General features: G+C 39.5%; 1 protein-coding gene across 1 annotated transcript in view; it reads right to left on the bottom strand.

Moving 5' to 3' along the window:
* The window catches only part of LOC124858658 (E3 ubiquitin-protein ligase NEURL1-like), a 48,884-nt gene extending 28,228 nt beyond the window's left edge, over positions 1 to 20,656 (bottom strand). Inside the window, exons 1-3 of the mRNA XM_047350779.1 lie at positions 20,388 to 20,656; positions 12,379 to 12,620; positions 7,582 to 7,903 (exon numbers count right to left, since the gene is read on the bottom strand). Coding sequence (XP_047206735.1) covers positions 7,582 to 7,903; positions 12,379 to 12,620; positions 20,388 to 20,421 — 598 coding nt within the window. The 5' untranslated portion in view covers positions 20,422 to 20,656. The remainder of the gene's footprint in view (positions 1 to 7,581; positions 7,904 to 12,378; positions 12,621 to 20,387) is intronic.
* Between the last annotated feature and the right edge of the window lie 4,377 nt (positions 20,657 to 25,033).

The following is a 25,033-nucleotide window of genomic DNA, read 5'->3' as shown; positions in this document are numbered from 1 at the left end:
TACTGACCATATCTATCGATTTATAATGCGCCAGGAATGAACGCTGAAATGATTTCACGCTGGTTTCTTGATCATGACAATGAGGCCACTGTACTCCAGTCGCATCCACAGGCAACAGATATCAGTCTAATAGAGCAAATATAGTGCGATGTGCAGGAATGCGTCCATTTGTGTCTAAATCACTGGCAATAAAAGTGAGTACATCCCTAAGTGAAAATGACAACACTGTACCCAAAGTGTCAATCTGTTGTGTGGCCACCATTAATTTCAAGCACTGCCTCAACGCTCTTGGGCACGGAGTTTACTAGAGCTTACTAGAGCAGGCTGCCACTGGAATTCTCTTGCACTCCTCCATGACGACATCATGAAGCTCGTGGATGCAAGAGACCTTGCGCTCCTCAGGCTTCCAATTGAGGATGCTCCACAGATGCTCCATAGGGCTTACGTCTAGAAACATACTTGGCCAGTCCAACACCTTTACCCTCAGTTTCTTTAGTAATGCAGTAGTTGTCTTAGAGGTGTGTTTAGGGTCGTTATCATGTTGGAAATCTGCCCTGCGGCCCAGTTTCCGAGGATCATGCTCATCTTCAGTATGTCACAGTACATGTTGGAATCCATGGTTCCCTCAATGAACTGTACCTTCCCACAACCAGCAGTACTCATGCAACCCCAAACCATGACACTCCCACCACCAGGCCTGACTGTAGGCAAGACACACTTGTCTTTGTACTCCTCACCTGGTTGATTGTATCAAAGTGTCATATCTTCAGCTTGTCTGATGAAAGGATATGATAAAATATTCACAGATTGTGAAGGGTGTACTCACTTTATCTCAGAGGAATATTTCAGGCAACTTGTTGAATCTTTGCCATGAACATTTAACACAGTTCTGAGACCTAGCAAGATGTAGCTAAGGTGTACCGAGTGTCGAGTAAGTGCACAAATATAAATCTGATTACAGTTTCGTTTTGACTCCACACTTCAAGCATAACACACCAGTGAGTTGTTTTTCTGAACCTACATTCTGAAGATCATTTTTTGATAGAGCTGAACTACTTCAACCCATCACCAACAAGATGTGTGTCCCAGCAATGGGAATTCTTCACAGCAGCAACCTCAAAAAAGGCACTCTTATCCTGTATTGGTAGTTGTGTGAGCAAAGCGGTGATGTAACAATTAATTAATTTAGCTTCTTCTCTTATGCAACACTATCTCAGCTTTTGAGTAGTCTTACTGATCTTAGCGTCACCTTTGACTCCTTGCATGGGTGGCTAGCTACTGAACTGCTCTCCCTTCATAGCATAAAGTAAAAGAACAGTGTACCTGAAAAGGTCTTTAAAGATCAGAATGAGACCTGATAGCGGCACAGCTGTTTGGTAGAAGGAAGAATAGTGAGAAGTCAAACAGAACTGATGGACGTCAGCATTGATTAATCACACAACATGGCATATAAGATTGAAAGAGATCAAACAGAAACAATGATTTGTTTGCGACTGCAACCTGCATAGTTGGTCACTGCTGTCAAATCAGTCAAAAAAGTAATATTACTGAGACAAAAATATTTCAATTATCAATAAAACAACGTTAGGGGGATCACAGAAAGAATTACAAGTAAACCATCCAGCGTAGTGTTCTGTAAGAATAGCCTTCACACAATCCAGAGGCTTATACTTAGGTGGCTTTCTCAAAAACACTGACACAGTTAAACAGATGAGCCTTGTCATGTGAGTTGGGGTGGTATTATAAATTATTCCATGGAAATTTAAATCAGAACACTTTTCCCTTAAAGGATAGGAGGACGAAATCCTCCCCCCTTAAGTGTGTGAAAATAAAAAGGGAATGGAGGTTATTGAGGAATCCGTCTACTGTTTGGGATTAAGAATGAGGTCAAAACATGAAAATGTTTCAGTAATAATTAAATGTTGGTATCAAAGCATATTAGTTTTGTAACAAGACCTAATAGCACGAGATCTCACAATATTCAAATGGCTCGACATTTCTGTCAAACTGAAGACCTATGCAGTTGCTGTCAAGATATGACTTTGCCAGATAAAGTATGCCTATGCTATTATTATGATCCCTCAATAAAGACTATTCAAACTGTTTGTAAGCTCTGGGAGAAAATCATGACTGTGCACCATTAGCCACTAACAGGACCACAGCTGAGGTCTGATTTGCAGCTTCGAATTGGCACTAAACTACAGGTGCTATTTCACAGTTGTTTATGCGTTTGGGTTGCAGTTCAAGATCTTAAATACATATACTGATAAAACCTCAACTGGAGAATTCTACCTTGAACAGAGATAGTTTAAAATACAGTTTGAGATTTCTAAAACCTGTATTTTATATGTGAAAACCAATAAAAACATTTGAATCACTTCAAAATTTAAAAAAACGTTTGCTAAACACAATATATGGGCTACTCAAAGTTGTTCATACTTTTAATAGTCATCAGTGATAACAGTTAAAGAGTCACTGACAAGATACATGATTCATCAGAATTGTGGGAAGACAATGACATGCTGGTCAGTAGCTACTAAAAGGTTTACAACTGGTGTTTGCTTTGTAGCTTCTTAGAGCACTAAAGGACAATTTCACAGCCTTTTTAATAAGGCTGTTTCACTATTTCAATTTTGAAATCTGAAGAGCTTAAACTGATTAAACCTAAGTTGTTTATAATACAGTGAACAGATTGTTTAAAATGCAGTTTGTGATTTATGACATCTTCATTTTATTTGTCGCTATTTTTTGGCCCAGGAACCCCTTTAAACTTCATTGATTTCCAATGATTCAAATTAGCATATTTTCCATTCATACATTCCTGGGAAATACCTAAATGTTTTTTCTGAAACATCTCCATCTTGTGAATGGAGGCTTGTAACCTGTTTTACTGCTGTGCATGTGTCTTGGTGGGAAGTAAAGAAAGCCTGAGCCTGACCAACTGTTTCATGTATCATGACTGAAATCTTTGTTGGGTCTAAACTCTCTCTTAAACTGAAAATGTTCTTTAAGGCTACATTAACCATTACAAGCACACTGAAACTGTGTGGGAAAGAATTGTCTTTCTGTGCTAATCTGGCAGAGTACTCCAATAATACTTTCCCACTGGAGCAGGGGAAGACTCTTGTAGATAAGTAGTTTTCTGTCTTAGCAGAATTGCTGGAAGCCTCTTTAATAGACTTAAACCTCTTAAAGGACATTTGCACATTTATCTTAAAAGCCAAATCAAGGTCATGCAGCCAAGTCATTCTGCACACTCCTGCTTTTTCACATCTCCACGCTCCATTTGGAACTAAAGAAAAAGAAAAAAACTGCCAGAGATCTACAATTTCCAACTGGGCAGCTTGTTTGATAATAAGCCAACAACAGGTGAAATTTGGCTCAGTTTATCAGCTGTTACAGCTTACATTTCAGGCTCTAGAGTAAGCATCATTAAGAATCATACAGCAATCTGCTGTTAAGGGAAAATACGTGCTGGTTTCCAACACCCGACATTGATGTGTCCACCCTTATTTCAGAGGGTGCTTGCGGACAGGTGCCAACTCCTAGAACAGCGATGGGGGCTCTTTGTGATACAAAAGTCATGAGTAGTGATGCTCTCAGAATTTAAAGGAAAGCTGATAGCCAATTGATCCTTAAACTAACTGTTGTCATAAGCTTCTCAGCCTATGACAACAGTGTGAGGATAAAAGTGATTAATGTGGGAAAATCAGTATAGAAACAATAGGCTTTTAGCTGATGGCCTCATTCACAGGCAGGCTGCATTAAGTGCAAGTATACACTTGAGGAACTGCCAGCTCATCTGTAAAACTGAAAATTTGGCTGGATATAGCTAAGGGTGTAATTAGATTTTGTGGCACCAAACCTGAAACCCAGGATATCTGCCAGTTAATGGGATCAAGAAAATCCAGGGTTTTCAAAGCTTACATTTAAATCCTGTTTCATCTCATTCTTATGAACGCAATATAATGAATCATCTCATTTTGTGAGATGAATGTACACCTGTAGGTAAAGGGGTATACACAAATGGGAGTTGCTTCTAAGTTTAAGCCAACTCTCCAACTCCAGATCCTAAGAGCTGGTGTCATGCATGTTTTAGATGTTCTCCTTGTTTAACTCATTTGAAATAAAACAATGAATGGTTGATTTCCAAGCCTTTGCAAAACTTGATAACACACTGTGGATGTAATTCAGCGATAAATTTAGATTTAGGAAACAACGTGTAGAAACGTAAGGAAACCAATGGATTAAAGCTTCTGAGCACATTAACATGAAAACTACATAAAGTGCAATTATACACTGCAGAAACCTTTAGCTGAAGTCAGTCAGTCAGTCATTTTCTACCGCTTATTCAATAGTGGGTCGCGGGGGAGCTGGTGCCTCTCTCCAGCAGTCTATGGGCACCCTGGACAACTTTAGCTAAAGTGTAAAATGGAAAAAAAAAGTCTAGTTATACCTAGGGGTATAATAAGATCTCTTGGTCATGATATTTCTTACCAAAGTGAAGTCTGTCCAACAAATTGCTGTCTAGCTGATGGGAGCATGATTTTGTTAGGCAAAACTAGTCAACCTTCTAAGACAAACAGAACTCACCCTAGGTACTAAAGGAGTTCCCGCCCCTCTCAAATCTTTTATAAGACAGCATTATGACGACTCTGGCCAAAACAAAAAGTGGCAGGTTGACAGACAAGTTATGAACAGTTTATAGACACAACAAGAAAATATTACACCCCAGAGCTAGCTAATGTTACTCATGTTTTTAAAGAAACTTGACCACCATTGATCATGTCTAGTTCAACCAAGTCTAAGATTCTGTAACACCCACAAAATGCTGTTAAACTCTCTTCTTGGCTCATTTGCATCAACCCAGTATTGCATTGACCTGTCAGATGGATGTACACCCATAATCACATTACGTCATTTGATGAACAAAAATCATAACAATCACATGTTGTACAAAGTTGTTTTGAAACTTGGATCCAAAGAATGAGACATTCCAACAGTCTGATTTTGTTCGAAAAGCATGGCATACATGCCATAACCTGACATCATCTCTTTTCTAGACTGTCCTCTTGTAAGAACAAACACACGGCTCTTGTTCTTCTACAACAGCTATGTGCCGAGTAGCACCATGAGGCCAGTGAACCCAAGATTGTCGCACTCCAGCAACAGATACCAAACAGCCCATCATGAGATAGCATGCTTCCCGCTGTCAGCCACACTGCAGGAAAAGAGGTTAAACAGCACTATCGCACAATCCTGGAGTCTCTTCTATTTTTATTAATGGTGCTCACAGAGTTTTAATAGATAGTGTCGTTTTTGGAAAGGATTTTAAATAATTACAGAGATATCCTTAAGGTATTTTGATTACCCTTATTTGTGCATAATTTTGAATTATTCATAAAAAAATTTCAAATGATTGATGTATGTTATACACTGTAACAAATTGCTGTAAAAACTACATGATTTTACAGTAAGGATACTTGTGTGTTTGGGCCTAACACTGGCATACTGTGTCTCAGTCGACATAAAAGTGATTTGTTTAAGTGAGCCTAATCCAGACAGTTGTGTGTTATTCTCTGCTTTGCTCAATTAAACTACCTTTGTAATTATTCTTCCTAAAGATAATTAGTGTTTTATGCTTATGTTCAGGCAACTAGCATTGTGGTGTTTAATGACTGAGGACCAGAAAGATCCTGTAACTGCGATCAGATACAGTAAAAACACTTTCTCTCTCTCTTTCACGCTCTCTCTCTTGACTTTGCTTCACTGTATCCGTCCTCCTTTCTGTCTGTTAGACATGGACAGGATAGCATAGACAAGGGAAGGTAAGGAAGAGTGTCAACCATATTTTTCCTTCTCCTCCTCTCTGTATTTGCCTGTTAGAAATGTGGTTAAATCTGCTGCATGGCAACCCTTTGATGAATTCCATGAAATCAGCAGCAGGGCCTCGATCAGTGAACTTTATTTTTAGAGGTGTGGTCTGGACTCAGTACTTGATCACGTTGGTTTTGTTTGGCTGTTCATGGTGTTTTAAACTGGCTGAAACTTTACAAAGTTGTACCAGCAGGGTTCTTATGAAGTGTGCAAAAGTATGTGACTTAGTTTTTTTACAGATCTGGATTCTTCCTTCCTTCCTACCTTCCTTCCTCCCTCCCTCCCTCCCTTCCTTCCTTCCTTCCTTCCTTCCTTCCAGCCATCCTCCCTCACTTCCTCCGTCCCTGGAAATGTTACATGATAAACTTTTAAAAGCTTATTCTTGCCTTAGGTTGACAGGTACTTTGGAAACTTTGAACCTTTGGCACTTTTATTTTCCAGGTTATTTAACAGGTTGTATGTATTACAATGTTATTACCATGGGAGTTATGCAATTAAAAAGTGTATGAATTTATAATGTTTTTGGATCAATTCTTGCCAGAGTATTTTTAAATACAGGTTGTAATACTTTTTGACATTTATGTAAAAAGCAAATGTTGCTGTTGTTTCAAAAAAATTTATATTTTGTTATACTGCTATTTGTCGGTTTTAAATTGTCAATGAATTAAAGTAATTTTAAAAAGTATTTTTTTTATTTCCTTAAAGACATTTATTGCAAGATTGTTAAATCAAGTTGAATATTGACATTTCTCCTTCAAATGCTAGCAATAGCCAAAGTATGCAGAGTCAGTTCAATTACTGTTGAAATTACAATTGCGGAGGTGCTCTTAAGCTTCTGTCAAATAAAATAACTTTTACTGTATTTCTGTTACAGGGTAAAACTGAAATAGAGTTACAATAAAACTATAATACAATTACAGTAAAACTGTAATAGGATTATATTAAAACTGGCAGTACTTTACTGTAAATTTTACAGTTACTTTTTTTTACAGTATAAACACATCTAACTCTACAATCTACTTTGAGGGGTTTGTTTTGGTGAACAACTGCTGTTAATAATTCAAAAGCACCTGTTTGCCTTTATTTCTTTGATGTCATGACCCTTTAAACATCACTTGTTAGAATAGATTTTAAGCATTCGGAAATTCCTCGCTCAGGGAAATTACTTTGAAACCAACAACTGTGGTAACCAAACAGTCTAGCTTATCTCCCATCATCTTTTTCCATTGGGTCATTTTGGTGGTGTAGGAAAAAAACCCGTGTGGTTTAATGTAACATCACCTTTTAATCTCTCATGGTAAAAAAAACATGAGTTGTGAAAAAAGTTTCCAGAGGTAACAGAGGTTCACGGCCATGCTACCAGTAGAGCGAGTACGAAGAGGGGTTAGGGTCTAAATTATTGCTGATCTTCAGCAGTATCATGTTTCCCATGTTTGTTAGTAGATGTAAATAATTTTAGCCCTAAATACATATCAGAACAAAGATCTGTATGATAGGAATGCTATACATTTTTAAGGTGTTAAAAAGCTACACCAATTTAACCTTTGGTTTGATTTTAGATGTAAATAACAGGACAAAAAGATCACATTGAGAAGAAGGAAAATCAAAAAGACAGAACAAATTGTGACATTACATAGTTCCTCTGGCAGGGCAGAAACAATTATGACATTCGCCATAAAAATGTGTTGGGTCTTAATATCTTACCAAGCAGTTGGACTCCTCTGGTTAGGCCATAGACATCGATGAGAACCCAAAGAGGTTCACCAACATGCACACCACTAAAGAACAGCATGGGTTTGGAGTTGTTGATACGGTAAAACACTCTGCCCTTCTTATCGACACAGAAAGATATGACATTCCCCTCATTACATAGTTCCTCTGGCAGGGCTTTTGCCCAGAAGCCACTTTGGGAGACGAGGTCAGGGCAGGCATACTTGGGCAAGTTGTCTGGATTTATCCTTGACGGGTCTTTAGATGTAAAACCCAGACGCAGAGCTCCACTCCAGCAGCACTGTTTTTTAGTGATCTGGAAAGTAAAATGAACCTGTGAGAAACTGAAACCAAAATGTGAAAGTAAACAGCAGTTCTAAAGTAGTTTTAAACAGTCCTTCCTCCACTCCCACTTCCAGCTACGCTTAAGGTTACATAAATATGGCTTGGTTATGTAATATAGCAGTCAGCGACTATACCATTCGTCACCTGGTAAGATAACCACTGCAACAGGTAGGTGTGGTTGTTGACCACTAAGGTGACGTGACTGGCATAAAATATTTTTTCATGTTCCACAATAAAATATCTTAAATAATGCATGCAAACAATGTCATCACAATATGGTAAATTCCCATTCATGCATTATTTACCGGGGATCTCTAGTAACGTATTTTCCCGACTATAAGCCGCTACGTTTTTCCCATGCTTTGAACCATGCGGCTTATAATGAGGTGCGGCCTTTCGGTGGATTTTTCTTCACCCGCCAGGGGGCTCTTTAGCAGAAAGTGGAAAAAACTCGACAGGTGTGAAGTCAAAATTGGAAATAAATGAAGAAGAAAGCGTTAATTTTCCCTGTCTCAATTCCCACACTACACCCTTCGCCCCTCTATGAAGTGTTTCCTTTGTACAAGTGCATGTAAGGGTTGAAGTGCGCAGGTTACAAGCGTGCAAAATTGGAGAATTGGGACAGTAGGGGTTACGTCATCGACTTGCACCTCTGCACCGTAACTGCAACATCAAAAAGGACGGGAACTGGCGCTGTTTCCACAGTCTTGCTGCTAAAACAACTATTTAAAACTGCAACAAGCAATTGTTTTGAGGAGAAGAAAGTGCAGGAAGCGACGGAGGCTTATACACCAGACTCTCGCTGCGCCAGTGTTTGTTTGAAAGGTAACTTCAGTTTTATGGGGTACTGACTGCCCAGACTCACTCTGAACCCATTGGTTTCTTACAATGTTGAGCCTGGAAAACCAGTAAAAAAAATATATTTGTCGGCTTGCTGTCTAAAGTTTACACAGTTCTTATTATTCTGATTTGATGGCTGGTTACGTTGATGGTTGTGATTGGTTTTTGCTCAGAATGTCATCTGCAGCAGTGAATTGTGGGTAATATACTTCGGCGAAGTCCGCTTCGATGCGGGCTTCGCCGAAGGGCGGATGTGGGGCACAAATGGGGCGGGGCTAAGGACGACTCTGGAGAATTGGGACACACTACGCACTCGAACCCATCAACGGGAACGCGCAATTCAGCGACACAAGGGTGGAAGTGCGGGTATTGGGACAGGGAGAGCAACACTGGCCCTCTTGCTTGAGGGTGTCAATAGTGGCCTTCTGGACAGCAGTCAGGTCGGCAGTCTTACCCATGATTGGGGTTTTGAGTGATGAACCAGGCTGGGAGTTTTAAAGGCCTCAGGAATCTTTTGCAGGTGTTTAGAGTTAACTCGTTGATTCAGATGATTAGGTTCATAGCTCGTTTAGAGACCCTTTTAATGATATGCTAATTTTGTGAGATAGGAATTTTGGGTTTTCATGAGCTGTATGCCAAAATCATTCGTATTAAGACAATAAAAGACCTGAAATATTTCAGTTAGTGTGCAATGAATCTAAAATATATGAATGTTAAATTTTCATCATGACATTATGGAAAATAATGAACTTTATCACAATATGCTAATATTTTGAGAAGGACCTGTATATTACCCACAATTCACTGCTGCAGATGACGTTCTGAGCAAAAACCAATCACAACTGGTCAACGTGACCAGCCATCAAATCAGAATAATAAAAACTGCGTAAACTTTAGACAGCAAGATGACAAATATATTTTTTTACTGGTTTTCCAGGCTCAACATTGTAAGATACCACTGGGTTCAGGGTGAGTCTGGGCAGTCATTAGGCCAGAACACTGAAGTTACCTTTCAAACAAACACTGACGCGGCGAGAGTCTGGTATATAAACCTCCGTCGCTTCCTGCACTTTCTTCTCCTCAAAACAATTGCTTGTTGCAGTTTTAAATAGTTTTTTTAGCAGCAAGACTGTGAAAACAGCGCCGGTTCCCGCCCTTTTGATGTTGCAGTTACGGTGCGGAGGTGCAAGTCGATGACGTAACCCCTACTGTCCCAATTCTCCAATTTTGCAGCTTGTAACCTGCGCACTTCAACCCTTACATGCACTTGTACAAAGTAAACACTTCATAGAGGGGCGTAGGGTGTAGTGTGGGAATTGGGACAGGCCCACTGACATCGACACAGAAAAGGTATGTGACGAAGCTCTTCTCAGGCTGTTCAACTCCGACACTAAAGAAGATGACTTCAGTGGTTTCCGTGCACAAGAGGACGATGAATAAACTAATCCATAACTTTTCAGATTTGTTTGATCAGCACTCTCACTTTTATGCTACAGGCACCATTCAGAAACTAATCAGTTCAGTTAAACGATGTAATCTGTTCAGTCGATATAAGCGGCTTTTAGCCCGGTGCGGCTTACATATGTACATTTCCATTTTTTTTTAAACTTTGCGGGTGCGGCTTATATTGAGGTGCGCTCTATTGTCGGGAAAATACGGTAAATCATAGTTTATTAATGCACATTTACATAGTGATTAATTAATAAACTTCAATCATTCTTAAAGGTTCTCTCGGGCCTCATCCTGCCAAGAAACAATTTGCTCTCCATTCAAGAAGAAAACCTTCTCCCACACTGACTTAAGGAATGCAGCCATTGGCACCCCAGTGCATGGACATCATCTCAGAAACAGCAAAGACAGAACAGACAGAAGACTGACCAACCTTTTCTATCATTCCATTGAGTCAATTTTATTAGAACTAGAGAGATGTTCACTTGGTTAGTGATTGAAGTTGTAGTTGTTCCAGCTTGGTTATGGTTGAACTGTTCACTTAATTGAGCTAAATATCAGTCCTATTGGTATGTAATAGACAGGGTTATGTATTTAATTTCTTGAATGTGTTTTTGTCTTTGTGCCCAGGTCTGTCTTTACTGATAGATTTTAATCTAAATCAAACATTTTGTTTACGCGTATAAATAAAGGATCTACAGCTTGCTATAACAGAATAAAAAGCTACATTCGTAGTACCTATAGGCCCTTTATCAGTATGAAGGTATACAAAGGTTTTGAATATCTGTGATTACAGAACGACAAATACTTCATCTCAAGCCATACATACAGCTAAACGTTTTTTATTTAGAGGCCAGAGAAAGGGTCAAAGTGACCCTAGTTTTATCCTGCGCTATGGAGCATACAGTAGCAGAAAGCCACCGATGTTGCTGTGAACTGCTGGCCAACTGGCTGAACAAAGTGTAGAACATATAGTTAAGCTATAATTTCTTCAACTTTGAAAAAAACCCTATCTGTTTTATTTATGTTTTACTAAAAAAATTGTCATGACAAAAATTATTTATACCCTTCTTAATAATCGGTGGAAAAATCTTTATTGGGTTATAACTGTTATAAGTGTGGGCTTCAGTGTAATTAGACACATTTCCTAAATCAGCTTGCTAAACTCCCAGTCCTTCTATGCAAAGAACAGAATGGCAAAAAGATATATATTACAAATGTAGCAGTTTGAATATATGTTGGTTTTCTGCTATAGATAAATGCCATTAGATCATGTCATACATTAATGTTTTCAATTATTACAGAAACATTGTGAAACCGTGTCATTTTTACTTATGATTATCATGAAAGACTGAGATACTCCTACGTTCTATTCCCAATTTGTTGCCTTTAAAGTTAAATGTGTTGTTTTAACCATGTGTCTTAGCCATAATTTGTCAGCATACAACCTGTCAACAACAGTTCCTAGAATCCAAAAGTCATGTGAAAATTACGTTCGATGACTAAAGGGCAAATTATAAGAGTTACTCGAAATTAAATTGTGAGAACTGGGTGTAGGATGCACTGCAAGCTACATTTTTTTAACTTAATGGTATTTTCAACACACTACCCAGATATTTGAACTAGGAGAAAGGCTTACATTCCCATCCTGAGTGCCAAGCCACAAGCATTGCTTAAAAAAATTAATCTTTTTCAAACCTACTCAGACCAGTTACATTGGTATGTTTATCACCTGCAAACGATTTTTGTCTTATTACGACCCTCTATTTACTTAGAATGCACAGCTCAAGATAACAGTGTTCCTCATATGGCAGTGTTTGCCCTGCTCTCTCGCTTTTGAGACATAGATGGCCTGATAGGTGAAGTGGAAACTTGTTCTAAGCTGCCGCTGCTTTGGCCCACACAAGATCAGCAGAGAAAGAAAATCAAAACAGGAGAGCAAAGACTGTAGATGAAGAAATGGCGAAGAAATAACAAGATCATACTGGTAGAATGAGTGGGAGATGAGAAGAATTAATCTTAAAATCAAAATCAGAATTACCATTTTCCTTACTAATTAACTGTAGAAACTATATCACAAAGAACCTGATATACTAAAGATATGGCAGCATCTTCTGATTAGTATACAAAGAGCACAATTATTAGGAACACATTTACCTTCAGCCGAACTTGCTCGTAAACAGCGATGGGCCTGTTGCTAAACGTGATGGCATTGCAGAAGCTGGCCTGTCTCTTGACGGTTCTCTGTGACAGGTCCATGATAATCTGTGAGCCTTTGGTGCTGGGGTGGAAGAGAAGAGGGAAGGAGGACAAATGTCCACATGGTTGGATAGACAGGTAGCGCTTCGGCTTGTGAGGAAACCGATGGGATGCTGCAGGAATTGGGCCGTTCAAAGAATCTACATGGAAAAGAAAAACTTATGTCAACACGTGTGGGGGGCTCTAAATCCCTCTACAGACATAGTTTAAAGCAATAAAGCAAAACAACCTAATGTTAGATGGGAATATTAAAGTATAGACTTCCTCAATGCAGACCATTTCACATTAATAAAAAGCAGCTGCTGTCACATGCCATCTTCTCTAGGAACATGTCAGCTCCTCCAACACCCAGCTTGGTAAAAAGACTTTACTTTAAATCATTTACTATTTTGCATTTGTGAACAATGTATTAGGTAAATTACAGCCTAGCTGTTCTTGAAAGGGACAAAAAAATTATTAAAAGATTAAAATGGTCCTGAAATACAATACAGTTTGAAATACAGAAAACAATGCCTTAAAGGGTTGCTGTAAAAAGTGTCTGACCTTTCCAGTTTCTCTTAACACCAGTTGATCTACTCTTTTAGCTGCTGCTTAATGTTTCTTTCTTTCTTTTAAATGTTTTGTTTAGAGCAAATGTCTGAAGTGCAGAGTAGTTAGTACTGGAAGTACTAAAAGAGAAGGGAAATTGGCTTAGCAGGCGTAGCAGGCAACAATCTTTGGGACCTTTTAGGAGCATCAGCTGGATGATACTCAATGTTCAGTGCCACACTAATAATAGTGAAGCATGGAAATAAAAATGTTTATTTGTTGCTCATGTTTAATTAGGTGAATATCAGTCACCTGAGAGATAAAATGGAAAGGAAGTGCAACTAAATCCATACGAAGTCCCGGTTCCAGTTTGCTATAAAGCAAATAGAGGTCACAACGAACATGTTAAGAGAGGTGCCCTGATTCAATTTCAAGTTTTTGGTCTACATGCAAAATGGGATGTGTGCCAGGAAACTAACACTGCACGTGACCCTGAACACACCATCCTCATTAACTGTAACGCAGAATGGGCAAATGTTTCAGTCCCTAGATGTGCAAAGCAGGTAGAAGGGTTCCCATAACTTTAACAGGTGTAATTGCAGGGAAAGGTGGTTCTATAAGGTATTGTCACAGGTGGATTAAATACAAATGAGTGTTACAGTTTCTGAATGTTATTTGTAAAAAAAAACAACAACTTAGAAACCATGTATCAATTCCCTGGAAGAAGACTTGGTTTGAATACTTTTGCAAGGCAAACAGTGTCTGCCTGAGCAGAAGGGATGCAAAACAGAAATGTACCTCTGCTGCCTAAAAAAGTTTTTGTGGTTTGTCAGGTTAAAGGAAGTGGCAAAGTAAGGCAAACTGGTACACCACGAATCATAGTATGTGTCAAATAGTTCGGTATTTTTTTCCCATGTGAAAATGTGCAGTTTCAAGCTTGACATTTATATTTTAAGGGGTTTCCCACAGATAAGGGATTTGTTCAAAGGCATCATAAGGCTATTTTCACAGAGATTTGCTTTCATTTAGATTACATCTCCCTTTTCTTGTTTCCACATTCTTTTTAAAAATGCAACACCAAGGTCATCGTAGTTTAGTGGAGGATATGTTTTCTCACAGACTTGAGGGTCTCATTAATTGTAAAGCAGAAATGTTTTGGATTTGACTGAAACTAAGTATTGTATGTCCTCGACTGATTTGATTAGACACAGTTTCTCTGCCACAATCGTTTCTGCCCGTCACATTTAAAGGTTTTAAAGTATTACAAAATCCAGACGATCTGCCAAGATTGGAAATGAAAAATTCAAACCTAATTAACACCTCTTCATACTTGGGAACAGATTGCATTTTCACACCTAAACTGACAAACTGTGGAGGTGCTGCTCATGTTCCTCTCCAAGAGGAACAAATATCCACTGTAACTATTCTTACTTTGCTTTGGAATATCACGTGATCATGTGACCATCGCAGAGGACCTCAAGTCAACTCTTTTACAAAAGGTATGATTTGAAAGATGTGAAAAAACAAACCGTTCAGAATAAACTGAAAAGGCAGGAAAGTGCGAGTTTCTGTCAACAAATTTCTAGTCTCTTTCTCTTCAAATCACAATAGGGTGAAACTCTGCCAAGGGTTCTGGGTTCAGAACAGTCTATTTGTTAAACTCCTTGCAACCACTTGTCATTGCGGAACAATGCAGGATTATGCTTTGTGTGCAACAGTGGTCTTAAATTAAGTCATAACAAATTCCTAAACATATTGTAGTCATGATGTCAAGTCAGATGTGATGTCTTGAGAAAAACACAATAGGCCTGTGGTGTACTCCTTCAATAACAAAGCCTAAGACAAAATGGAGCATTGCCTGTGAGATTTTAAAGCAGAAACATCTCAGTTCCCTGCAGACAGTATGCACAGTTTCATGCTAAACCATCTAAATGGAGATGACTATATTTTCTCCTCCTTTGGATGTATTATTTCTGCAGTATGGTGGTTAAGTATATGCCCCATTACATATTTATGTTGTTTTTCTTTTGTGTTCCAGTTAAATGTTTCAGATAATTAAACTCATTTTATTGTCGGACAAAGATAATCTGAGTAAATCTAAAAAACTGCTTTTAAATAAGAATTTTATTTATTCATGGAAAAAGGTATCTAAACCAACCTGGTGTCCCATGTAAAAATATATTTACCTCCCCTTATTGTTAAATCACGAACTAATGGTTTAATCACATTTTTATTCAGTTTTACTAGCAACACCCTGACCTGATTACTGGCAGAATTGTACAATCAAGAAAGCTTATACTCAGAACCTGTCTGACAACATGAAGTAGCTATAAGATTTCAAAAAGAACCACATCATGCCTATATTTTAAGAAATTGAAGAGCACATTAGAAATAAGGTCCTGACAGAGAGATAATGCCATTTCTGGGGCTTTGGGACTCCACTAAACCACAGTGAGAGCCTTTATCAGAAATGCAGAAAACAAGGAATGAACCTTCAGTACCAACATTAGTCCAAGAGGTCACACAAAATTCACAACATCTAAGGCACTGCAGGGCTCACTTGCCTTTATTAATGTTCATGATATGATCAACAACAAGAAAGAGACTGCGCAAAGATGGTAATAAGAGAGATTTCAAGGTGAAAACCTCTGCCGACCAGAAACTAAATATTCCAGAGCTGCTTTTGTGCTTCAGGACATGGACAACTTGTTGTAATTGATGGAACCATTAATTATGCCATTTAGCATAGCATGGATGTTCTGCTATCCATTTTTTACTCATCGGTGACCTGGTTAAAGTTTGAACAATTCAGATATAATGGGTTAACCTTAAACAGGCCATTCATGGTTATAAAATCCTCCATTATGGCTGAATTTATACAATTCAGGAAATAAGAGTAGGCCAGAATTCGTTCACATTGCCGGTTATCGCAGTTTCTTGATAGCAGTTGCTGCTAAGGGGGGCACTACCAGAACACGTACTTTTTCAGATTGATTCAGGTTGTTATGGATAGCTTTTTCCCTGTAATAAAATAATTCGTAATTTAAAAACAAAATTTAGCATCTCCTCAGGTTATCATCACCTCATGTTAATATCAGAACATCAAACAGAAGAAATCTGTAATCAAAAACTGTGCCTTATTATGTTTCTGAAATTAAATTGCTTCCAATGATTTTTATGTGCCCTAAATATTTAGCAGATAATAAAAGAGTAAATTAATACCAATTTGATTAGTTCTGACCTGAAAGAAACATCAAGGTAAACTGTGAAAAGGGCATTGCCATGATGAGACGTGCCATGACAAAGATTAGATAAGAATCCTAAAGATGGATGATGTTACACAGAACTTAACTGCCTTTGCTGTCATTGATTGAAGAGGATATTACAGAGACAATAAGCAGCTGTGGTGTGTGTGATTTGGCCTTCTGCTCTCTGTACATTTTATTCCAAGGCTGGAGCTCCTTCATGAAGTCTTAACAGATGTCCTAGCATGGTCTGACGTTTGTATTGCAGCCCACAAGACAAACATTGACAGGAATGCACAAGGTGGGCAAGTGTGACACTTAAAGGGTTTAAGAGATATGTTTTATTTTTTTCAGTCAGTGCCTGTGAAGTTATTAGTTTGTAGAAATGTGAAGAAATCTTCAGAGACTTGGAAGAAGACCGGCTAGTCCAAAAGCTAGTTAACTGATTTTAGCATTTTAGAACAACTCAAACAAAAGATGTTAATATCTGTGGGATACAACACTCTGTTAGTGGAAGTTTAATGCCAACACTTTCACAAATGAATGTAGTTAGTTAGTTGCTATTTTCTCAGTTGAATAACATCTGTGTTGATTCACGAAATTCCATTGGCTGTGGCTGCCGATCATATCTATGACATAAAAATGGTACATTCCTGTGATTTTTCAGATTTGTTGGTATGAAATGATCCTGGCGGACTGACAATCAGCTGATCCAACCGATCTGGGGGATTGATACAGCTAGAAGTCTTAGCCAGTGTAATTCCACGCACCAACAGGAATCTGCGTAGAATCACCAAGTAACACGGATGTTGTTCAGCTAATAATACAGTGGCAAATTTCACAATGGGTTTTGGGAAAGTGTAAACAGTTAATATCCGCCAATAAAGCCTTTGGACCCTTGGGTACAAAATATTTTCAGTTTGAGTTATCCTAAATTGCTAAAAGCAGCACAAAAGGGAGCCACCTTCTTAAAGACTGCTGTTAAATTTGGCACCGTTTTTTTTCAATGGATATGAATATTTTTAGTTTTAGTTGTTTTTATTGAAAAAATCAGCTAACATTAAGACACTGTCTGATTCCCTCCACTCTGAGGATTTATTCACTTTTCTTCAAGCTGACTACAACATTGCATCTTACTACCAGAGTTTAGGGAGTAGAAGCTCACATCAAAAAACGCAATCTATCCTTTTAAGACATCAAACACAAAGAGAAGGTGGTGAGCCATGTAACCATTTTTACATCGAACAATAAGGTTTCTAACATGATTCAGTCTATGAAAAGTACTTTTGTTTGATTTTAAAGTAAACTGAATCTGGTAATAATTTTTTCTAAGACTGATAGACTAAACTATTAACAGCGTGGTACAAGCTGCAAGGTTGTGTTGTGGTTCAGAGCTTCAAAGGAACAATCAAATGCCATGTTTCTAAGTTTACATATTCTCTGTATGCCCATGTGAGTTATTTCCACCTTCCTGCCTCTGTCCAAAAACATCCATGCAAGATCAACTAGTCATTCAGAATTAAGTGTGCTTTATTTTTTTTTCCAATGGCCATACTTGGCACCAAAAAATAAAGGAGAATATTTGTCACTAGGAATTATGAGATTTTGTTTTAAAAGTATTTGAGCAGGCTACAAAAAAGTGGAAACTTTCGGGGTATAGTGTCTTACCCCATGATGTTATGATTTAGGTTTGTTTGGTTTCGGGTTTTTTCTTCATGTTTTTCACAGTTAAGGTTTTGAATCGTTCTTCTGTTTATTATTTTTATTATTATTATTATTATTATTATTATTATTCTTGTTAGATTTTTGAATCATGTTTCTGTTTGTTTTTTCTGATCATGCTTTAGTTTTGTCAAGTTTGGTGTTCGGATCTGGTTATGCTTTTGTTTCATGTTTTTCTAGTTTCTGTTAGTTTGTGTTCAAGAGTCTCTGTTTTGCTCTAGCCATGTTTTGTTCTTCTGTCAATTAAATTTATTCGGATCACCTGCACCTATTAATCTGTATTCTTGTTTCACCTGGTCACGCTCCATAAATACTCACCTGTTCAGTTATTCATCGCGGAATCATTTTCAAATCATGCTCATGTCTAGTTCTCAGATCATGCTCATTACTTGTTTTGTGGATCATGCCAAGCCTATCCTACCTGTTCGTTTATTGTTTTGTTCCTGCCTCTTCTGAGAGTGAGTTTTTGTTTTTTTAATTAAATCATTTTGCGCTTACTGTCATGCTGCCTACTAGTCTGCATTCCGGGGTCCTCTATCTCGCCAGCCCTAACACATGATACCGTTTGAAAACAAAGTATATCGGGCCCACATTTACACCTTGTTTTGTGCTTAAAATGAACTGTAAAATATTCAATTCAATTCAAAAATACTTTATTAATCCCAAAGGGAAATTAAATGTTGTTGTAGCTCATTATGAGGGTTTCCCAAAAGAGTATGAATATGATCAAAATCAAAATCAAAGGGTAAAAATATGAGGAAATAAATGTTTTGGCACTTCCAGGGAGAAGTGAAATTTACAAGAACAACATTGTTTTGTTATCTTTAGGTTGCGATAGCTTACAAAAAAGGTGACTGTTTAATCTAGTTCTGTGAACTGATAAAATGAAATATGTTATAGTAAACAAAGAATGATTTGGTCAAAATTCCCACAGAGATAACAAATCTGCTCATGTCGATAGGAATGTGATAAAATATAAAATTTAGGCTCGGTTGTTGAGACCAAAGGACTTCAAATGTCATGTAATGTCCAAGCATAAGGCCAAAGCCCAGGTCTTTTTAATAGATGGATACACAATAGAATATTAAACACCAAAGAAACTAGAAACAAAAACTAAGAAAACATTTGAAATGTCAAGTCTTACTTGTGAGCTTAACTACCTGCAGGTGTTTTCTAAAAACAGAAAGCAAAAGTAAACTATCAAAAGCAAAATAAAACTATCAGTTAAACCTCTTATTTGAAAGAGACATCCAAACCATTTTTAAGATATAAAAAAGAATTGGTAAGAAACAAAACAATTTTACAAGACAATCCGGGTACATTTTCGTTTTTTGGCTAATATACTTGTGTGTACCTTTTGTGATTATAAAATATTTTGCCACACCTTGGCACATAATCATCAGCCAAACAGTCACACAAATGAGAACCCTTGTCTGCGCCTTTATTATTTCATCCAATGGAAATAACAAAACTGAAAGACCTGGCCCATGTCAAGCGACTCAACTGAGAAATTACCTTCTTTTATTTGCATGAACCTGACTGGTGTGTGAAAAAGCACAATGACATTTAGTCATCATGCCTGACATTTTGAAACCTGGGGCCAACATTAAATCACAATGAAAAACACCTGCAGAAGATGTATTAAATTCCTATAAATGACAATTAATCAAGGATTTCAAACTGTTCTTATTAAACAATACTACCAGATCAAACAAAAGCCTTTTCTGTATGTTGATCTTTTATCTATGAATTCAATAACAAACATAATTTAACCAAAATTAACCAGTAAGAATGTTGATAAATAACAACTAATACACTTTTAAATATCTCAAAAACTAAATCAGAAAAATTACCTGACAGGCCCTATTTACATTTTATATGTTGTATTTGCTGAGTATTTATAGTCATGTGAAAACATTTTAACCAACTTTTCTTCCTTGAAAAAGCAACTTTATTCACTAACTGCATATTTTATTTAATGTAATTACGTTTTATGGTGTATGAATGATCTGTTGAAATTACATGAAAATCTATGCTGCTGGTATTAAGGAAAGCTGCAGGTGTTTTGCTTTCACCTAAAGGATTAGAAGTAGTTTAGCAACTTGGATCTGTTGTGTGCTTAGAAGCTGCTGCTGCCCAAAGAAAAAGTAAAACTTTACAAAGTAAAACGTAATAAATTGGCTGCACATTTATTACTATAGAAGACTGCCATATTTATAAAAACCTTTCATTTTAATTCAAAACAATTCGACTGATACAAACGGTGCTAAAACTTGTCTTTTGCATACTTTGACTTTATTTCAGACTGACAAAAACGCCTACAATTTTCATGCACTCTAGTTCTGACCCAAATGCATGATCCATTAGAGCTTTAATGAATGCCTCTTGCACCGTGATGCGAGATGCCCTTACCGTAGAAGGTATTTCTGGTGATCTGAGATCCCATGGCTGGATGCAAGGTGCTTTCACCCTTTTTGCAAACTGCATTCACGGACCTTACTCAGCTGCGCGTCCTCAGCCGCAACATTGTATTGATAAGACGCAAAAAAATAAAATTAAAAATAAATAAATAAACATAAAAAAGCCTTCTGGAGAAAGGAGAAGTTGAGCGTCCTTCCAAAGCCTCATGGATTTTAAGCAGCAGGCAGCGATTCACAGATCTGAAGCGCTGTCTCGCTCTGTGAACAGATCACGCTGAAATTAACATAGAAGGTGGTAGTGGAGGTGGAGCTTCTCATGGTTGTTAACACTATAGACACCAGCGGTCCAAGAGTATCTTTCTCTGCTTCCATGAAATGCAAGCTGTTGGATCAAACTGAAAGTACAGTTGCAGCAGGAAGACTGAACATTTTATGAGCCTTCAGCCTTATTTCACCGTCATATTATGCTTTAATGTGAAATATGTTTGCCTTTGCACCTGTTGAGTCCCCTGCATACTTCTGCTATTACTCTTTATTCACAGGTGAGTAGTATTAAATATGAAAAAAAAATGTTTCAATCCTTAGAAGAAAGAACAATAGAAAGCAAGCTCCCCCCCCCAAACCTTTTCTTTGTCACACTTAAATTTTTTCAGATCATCAAACATACTTTAATATCAGGCGAAGATAACCTGATGAAATACAAAATGTAGTTTTCAAACGATAATTTCGTATTTTATGAGAAAAATCTTTCCAAGCCACCCTGGCCTTATTAAAAACAAGTAATTGCACTGATTTGAGGATGAGGCCTGTCTAAAGTCATGCTGCAGGATTACAATTGGATTTAGGTCTCTATTTTAGTTAGACCAAATTTGTTTTGTTTATTTTATTCAGAGGTGGACATGCTGGTGTGCCTTGTTTCATTGACCTGCTGCATAACATAAGTATGCTGCAGTTTAAGATCACAAACCTTTGGTTGGACCAGCTCTATACCCTCTGCAGGATACTCGAGGGTTCATGGGAGTGTTGCAGGAATTGCCTGAACTATATGTGAGTAGAAGCTCAGTGTGTGGGGTGTATGTTTCGTGTGTGTATGTGAGATGTTGACATCACTCCTCCGGACAGAGGCGGCGCTGTGCGCTGCCGTAGCTGAGAATTAAGAGTGAAGCAGTGAGGTCGGTGTTCTTTTGTAGAGACGGGGACCGGAGCAGCGGTATGTGAGTCTGTGGGCCCTGTGCTGCAAAGTCATAAAAAAACAAACAAAAAAAAACCAATCTCGTCGACAACTCAGTGGTTTGATGTTGTTCCTTCACTCTGCAACGTATGAGTGAGGGAGTTAACCCCGAGGAAACTATTAACTTCGGCCCGGGAAGAAGTGTCTCCCCTGTGTCACCAGGCTATGGTCAGTGGACGGAAACAGGAAAGGTTAACAGTGGCGACCACGAAGGGACATGTCACATTGCTGAAGGAGTGGTGAGCACTGAGTTGAACATAGGAAAAAGTGGCTAACAGTAAAAGTAAACGAGAAGCCGACCGACTGCATAGTTACATGTGTTTTGGCTCGTCGTGGCTAAACCAGTTCAAGATGGCCGCTGCCCGCTACCCCCGTGAAAACTACGGGCTTGAAACATAATATTCCAACCCCTCTATGTTGCTGGCCAATGTTTTTGAGGGTGCTGAGGGCATCAGGGAAGCTCATGAGGACGGAGCTGTGACAAAATGTGAACATTATAACCCGTTTCTGTGTGATGAAAATTGTGCTAACACTCAAACTAATGGAAAGGAGAGATGTGTTCTGCCTAGCAGCCCCGCTCAGCCCCAGACTTCCTACAGAAACCCCTTTATTGATGATAAAAGTCGAAGTTGTCAGCAGAAGGGGACTGGACACAGCTGGAGTCAGAATTATTCAGCTCCCACTCTACAGACAACTGTTCGGTGTCCTGATTCAAACCCCTTTTCTTCTGCTCATGTGAGAAGCTTTGTACATAGTACACAAGCACCTTTTAGCTCCACGGCACGGACACCTGCACAGCATACACCCCCCCACGGTCTAAACGGAGCCATAAGCTACGGGCAAAGCACTGTACAGCACCAGCCCCAATCAAAATTGAGCAAAATCCGTTTTCTGTCTCATCAGCCCCTATCTGACAGGGTGATCCCAGGGAGAGGGTCCCCACCTTAAGTCCGGGCCAATACGACGGCACCACACCATGGAATGAATTTCTGCAAAGGTTTGAGAGCTGCGCTGAAGCCAACTACTGGTCCGAAAAGACAATGACAGTTTGTGCCGTTGTTCACAGGAACCTTCGTTCATCCAAATGGGATTACCGCCGCCTGGTGTATGAACTGGAAATTGCATATGACCGTTCTTCTGATCATGCAGCTGCAGTTGCTGTTGAACTGAGGCAGTGGGTACATAAACCAGGTGAAGCCCTGCATGCTTTCAGAGATGACATTTATGGGAAAGTGACTGTGGCTTATGGTGACAGAGCAGAAATTGAACAAGACTTACAAGACCTACTAGCTGTTGAAGTTTTCACAAATGGTCTGGGTGATGCAGAAGTAGTTCAGAAGCTCTTAGAGCAGCGACCAGCTACACTTGCCCATGAATGTGAAATAGCTCACACTTATGAAACTACCAGGAAGGCAGCATCATACGTTACCAGTGCTATGCAGCCAGGAGCCCGTAATTTAGCTGAACGTCGGCCCAGAGCTGCGATGGTTAGGGCAAAAGATAAGAATGAAGCTATTACTAAAGCTGCATCTGTTGCCACCCCTTCATCTGATTGGTATGTTCCATGCACACCTCAGCATCCAACAGCCGCAAACATTTTACAGACGGAGGAGTCCGCTGCCATAACTCTCAGGGTCGGGGTCACATACAGAAGCAGTGTCCTTTTCCCATAAAATCCCGGGGACCCGGGGCAGGAGTATCTTGGGAAAAGCCGTGTGCATTTAGGGGCTGTAGCTCATGGGGACATGATAATTAGCCCCACCAAATGTTTTGTGGAGAAGCACAAAGTACTCATTGCCAGAGTCCTGGTTGGTGCCCAGCCTTCCAAAGCTGTCCCTCTCCGCCTCTTTAATCCCGGAAACGAAGCTGTAACTATTAAAGAAGGATCCATGGTGGGGTTACTGCAACACACCGAAGCTGTACAGCCCCCCCATGTCTCTCTGGCTACGGACTCACTGGCCATCCCTCTTGTGGTCCCTGCACACCTGGTGAGCTTTATGTTCAGAGCTCCATAGAATTCAATGATTGTGGAAAGCTCTCACTCAAACGACTGCTCTGTACTTACGGACATATATTTTCCACAGAGCCTACTGACCTAGGCCGAACCCGCCTTGTCCAGCACGACATTATAACCCGTCCTGGTGTCCCAGTAAAACAATCTCAGCGGAGAATGGCAGGGGAAAAGCAGCAACACGTGGACCAGCAGATCTCTGAGAATCTGCAGAACGGTCTTGCCAAGCGTAGCCATAGCAGCTGGTCCTCATCTATCGTTATGGTGAGTAAGAAGGATGGGATGTACCGTCTCTGAATTGACTATAGGGCTCTCAATGACTGCACCATGCATGCCCCGTATCCAAGACACGCTGGACACCCATTCCACTGCCAGATGGTTCAGCACATTAGACCTTGCTTCGGGTTACTGGCTGGTGGAATTGACGCCTAGAGCGCGCAGAGCAGCTGCGTTTTGTGCCAGGACAGGCCTCTTTGAGTGGAATGTTATGCCGTTTGGACTATGCAATGCCCCAGCTACGTTCCAGCATGCAGTGGGAGACCTGCTTGGTCTATTTGGACGATATCATTGTGCTGGCTAAGGACGTTCCAGAGATGCTCCAGCGGCTTGGCCAGGTGTTTTATAGACTCCAACAGGCTAACCTGAAATTGAAACCTGCTAAATGCTGTCTTTTCCGCCACCAGGTTGCCTATCTTGGCCACATAGTGTCTGAACATGGATGGAAACAGGAACGGTTAACAAGAGTTTGCCCAACCAATCCACATGTGTTTTGTGGACCTGGAGAAGGCATTTGACTGTCCCTCATGGTGCCCTGTGGGGGGCACTCCAGGAGTATGGAGTCAGGGGCCCTTTAGGGGCCATACAGTCTCTGTAGAAGCGGAGCAGGAGTTCTAAGTCGGACCTGTTCCCGGTTCATATTGGACTCCGTCATTGCTGCCCTTTGTCACCGGTTCTGTTCCTAACTTTTATGGACAGGATTTCTAGGTGCAGCCAAGGGCCGGAGGGGGTCTGGTTTGTGGACAAGTGGATTTTGTCTCTTCTTTTATCAGATGACATGGTCCTGTGAAGCGGCTGGGATGAGGATCTGGTCCTCCAAGTCCGAGGCCATGGTTCTCGACTGGAAAAGGGTGTCCTCTTCAGGTTGGAGAGGAGTTCCTGCCTCAAGTGGAGGAGTTCAAGTATCTTGGGGTCTTGTTCACAAATAAGGGGAGAATGGATCGGTAGATCGACAGATGCATCAGTGCGGCTGCCACGGTAATGGGACGGTGTGCCGGTCCATTGTGGTGAAGAGAGAGATGAGCTGAAAAGTGAAGCATTCGATTTACCGGTCGGTCTACGTTCCTACCCTCACCTATGGCCATGAACTTTGGGTCATGACCGAAAGAATGAGATCCCA

Source organism: Girardinichthys multiradiatus, chromosome 22, assembly GCF_021462225.1.
Source record: "Girardinichthys multiradiatus isolate DD_20200921_A chromosome 22, DD_fGirMul_XY1, whole genome shotgun sequence".
NCBI classification, from domain to species: Eukaryota; Metazoa; Chordata; class Actinopteri; order Cyprinodontiformes; family Goodeidae; genus Girardinichthys; species Girardinichthys multiradiatus.
Note: the sequence above shows the minus strand (reverse complement) of the source record. Positions and strands in the feature narration are given on the sequence as shown.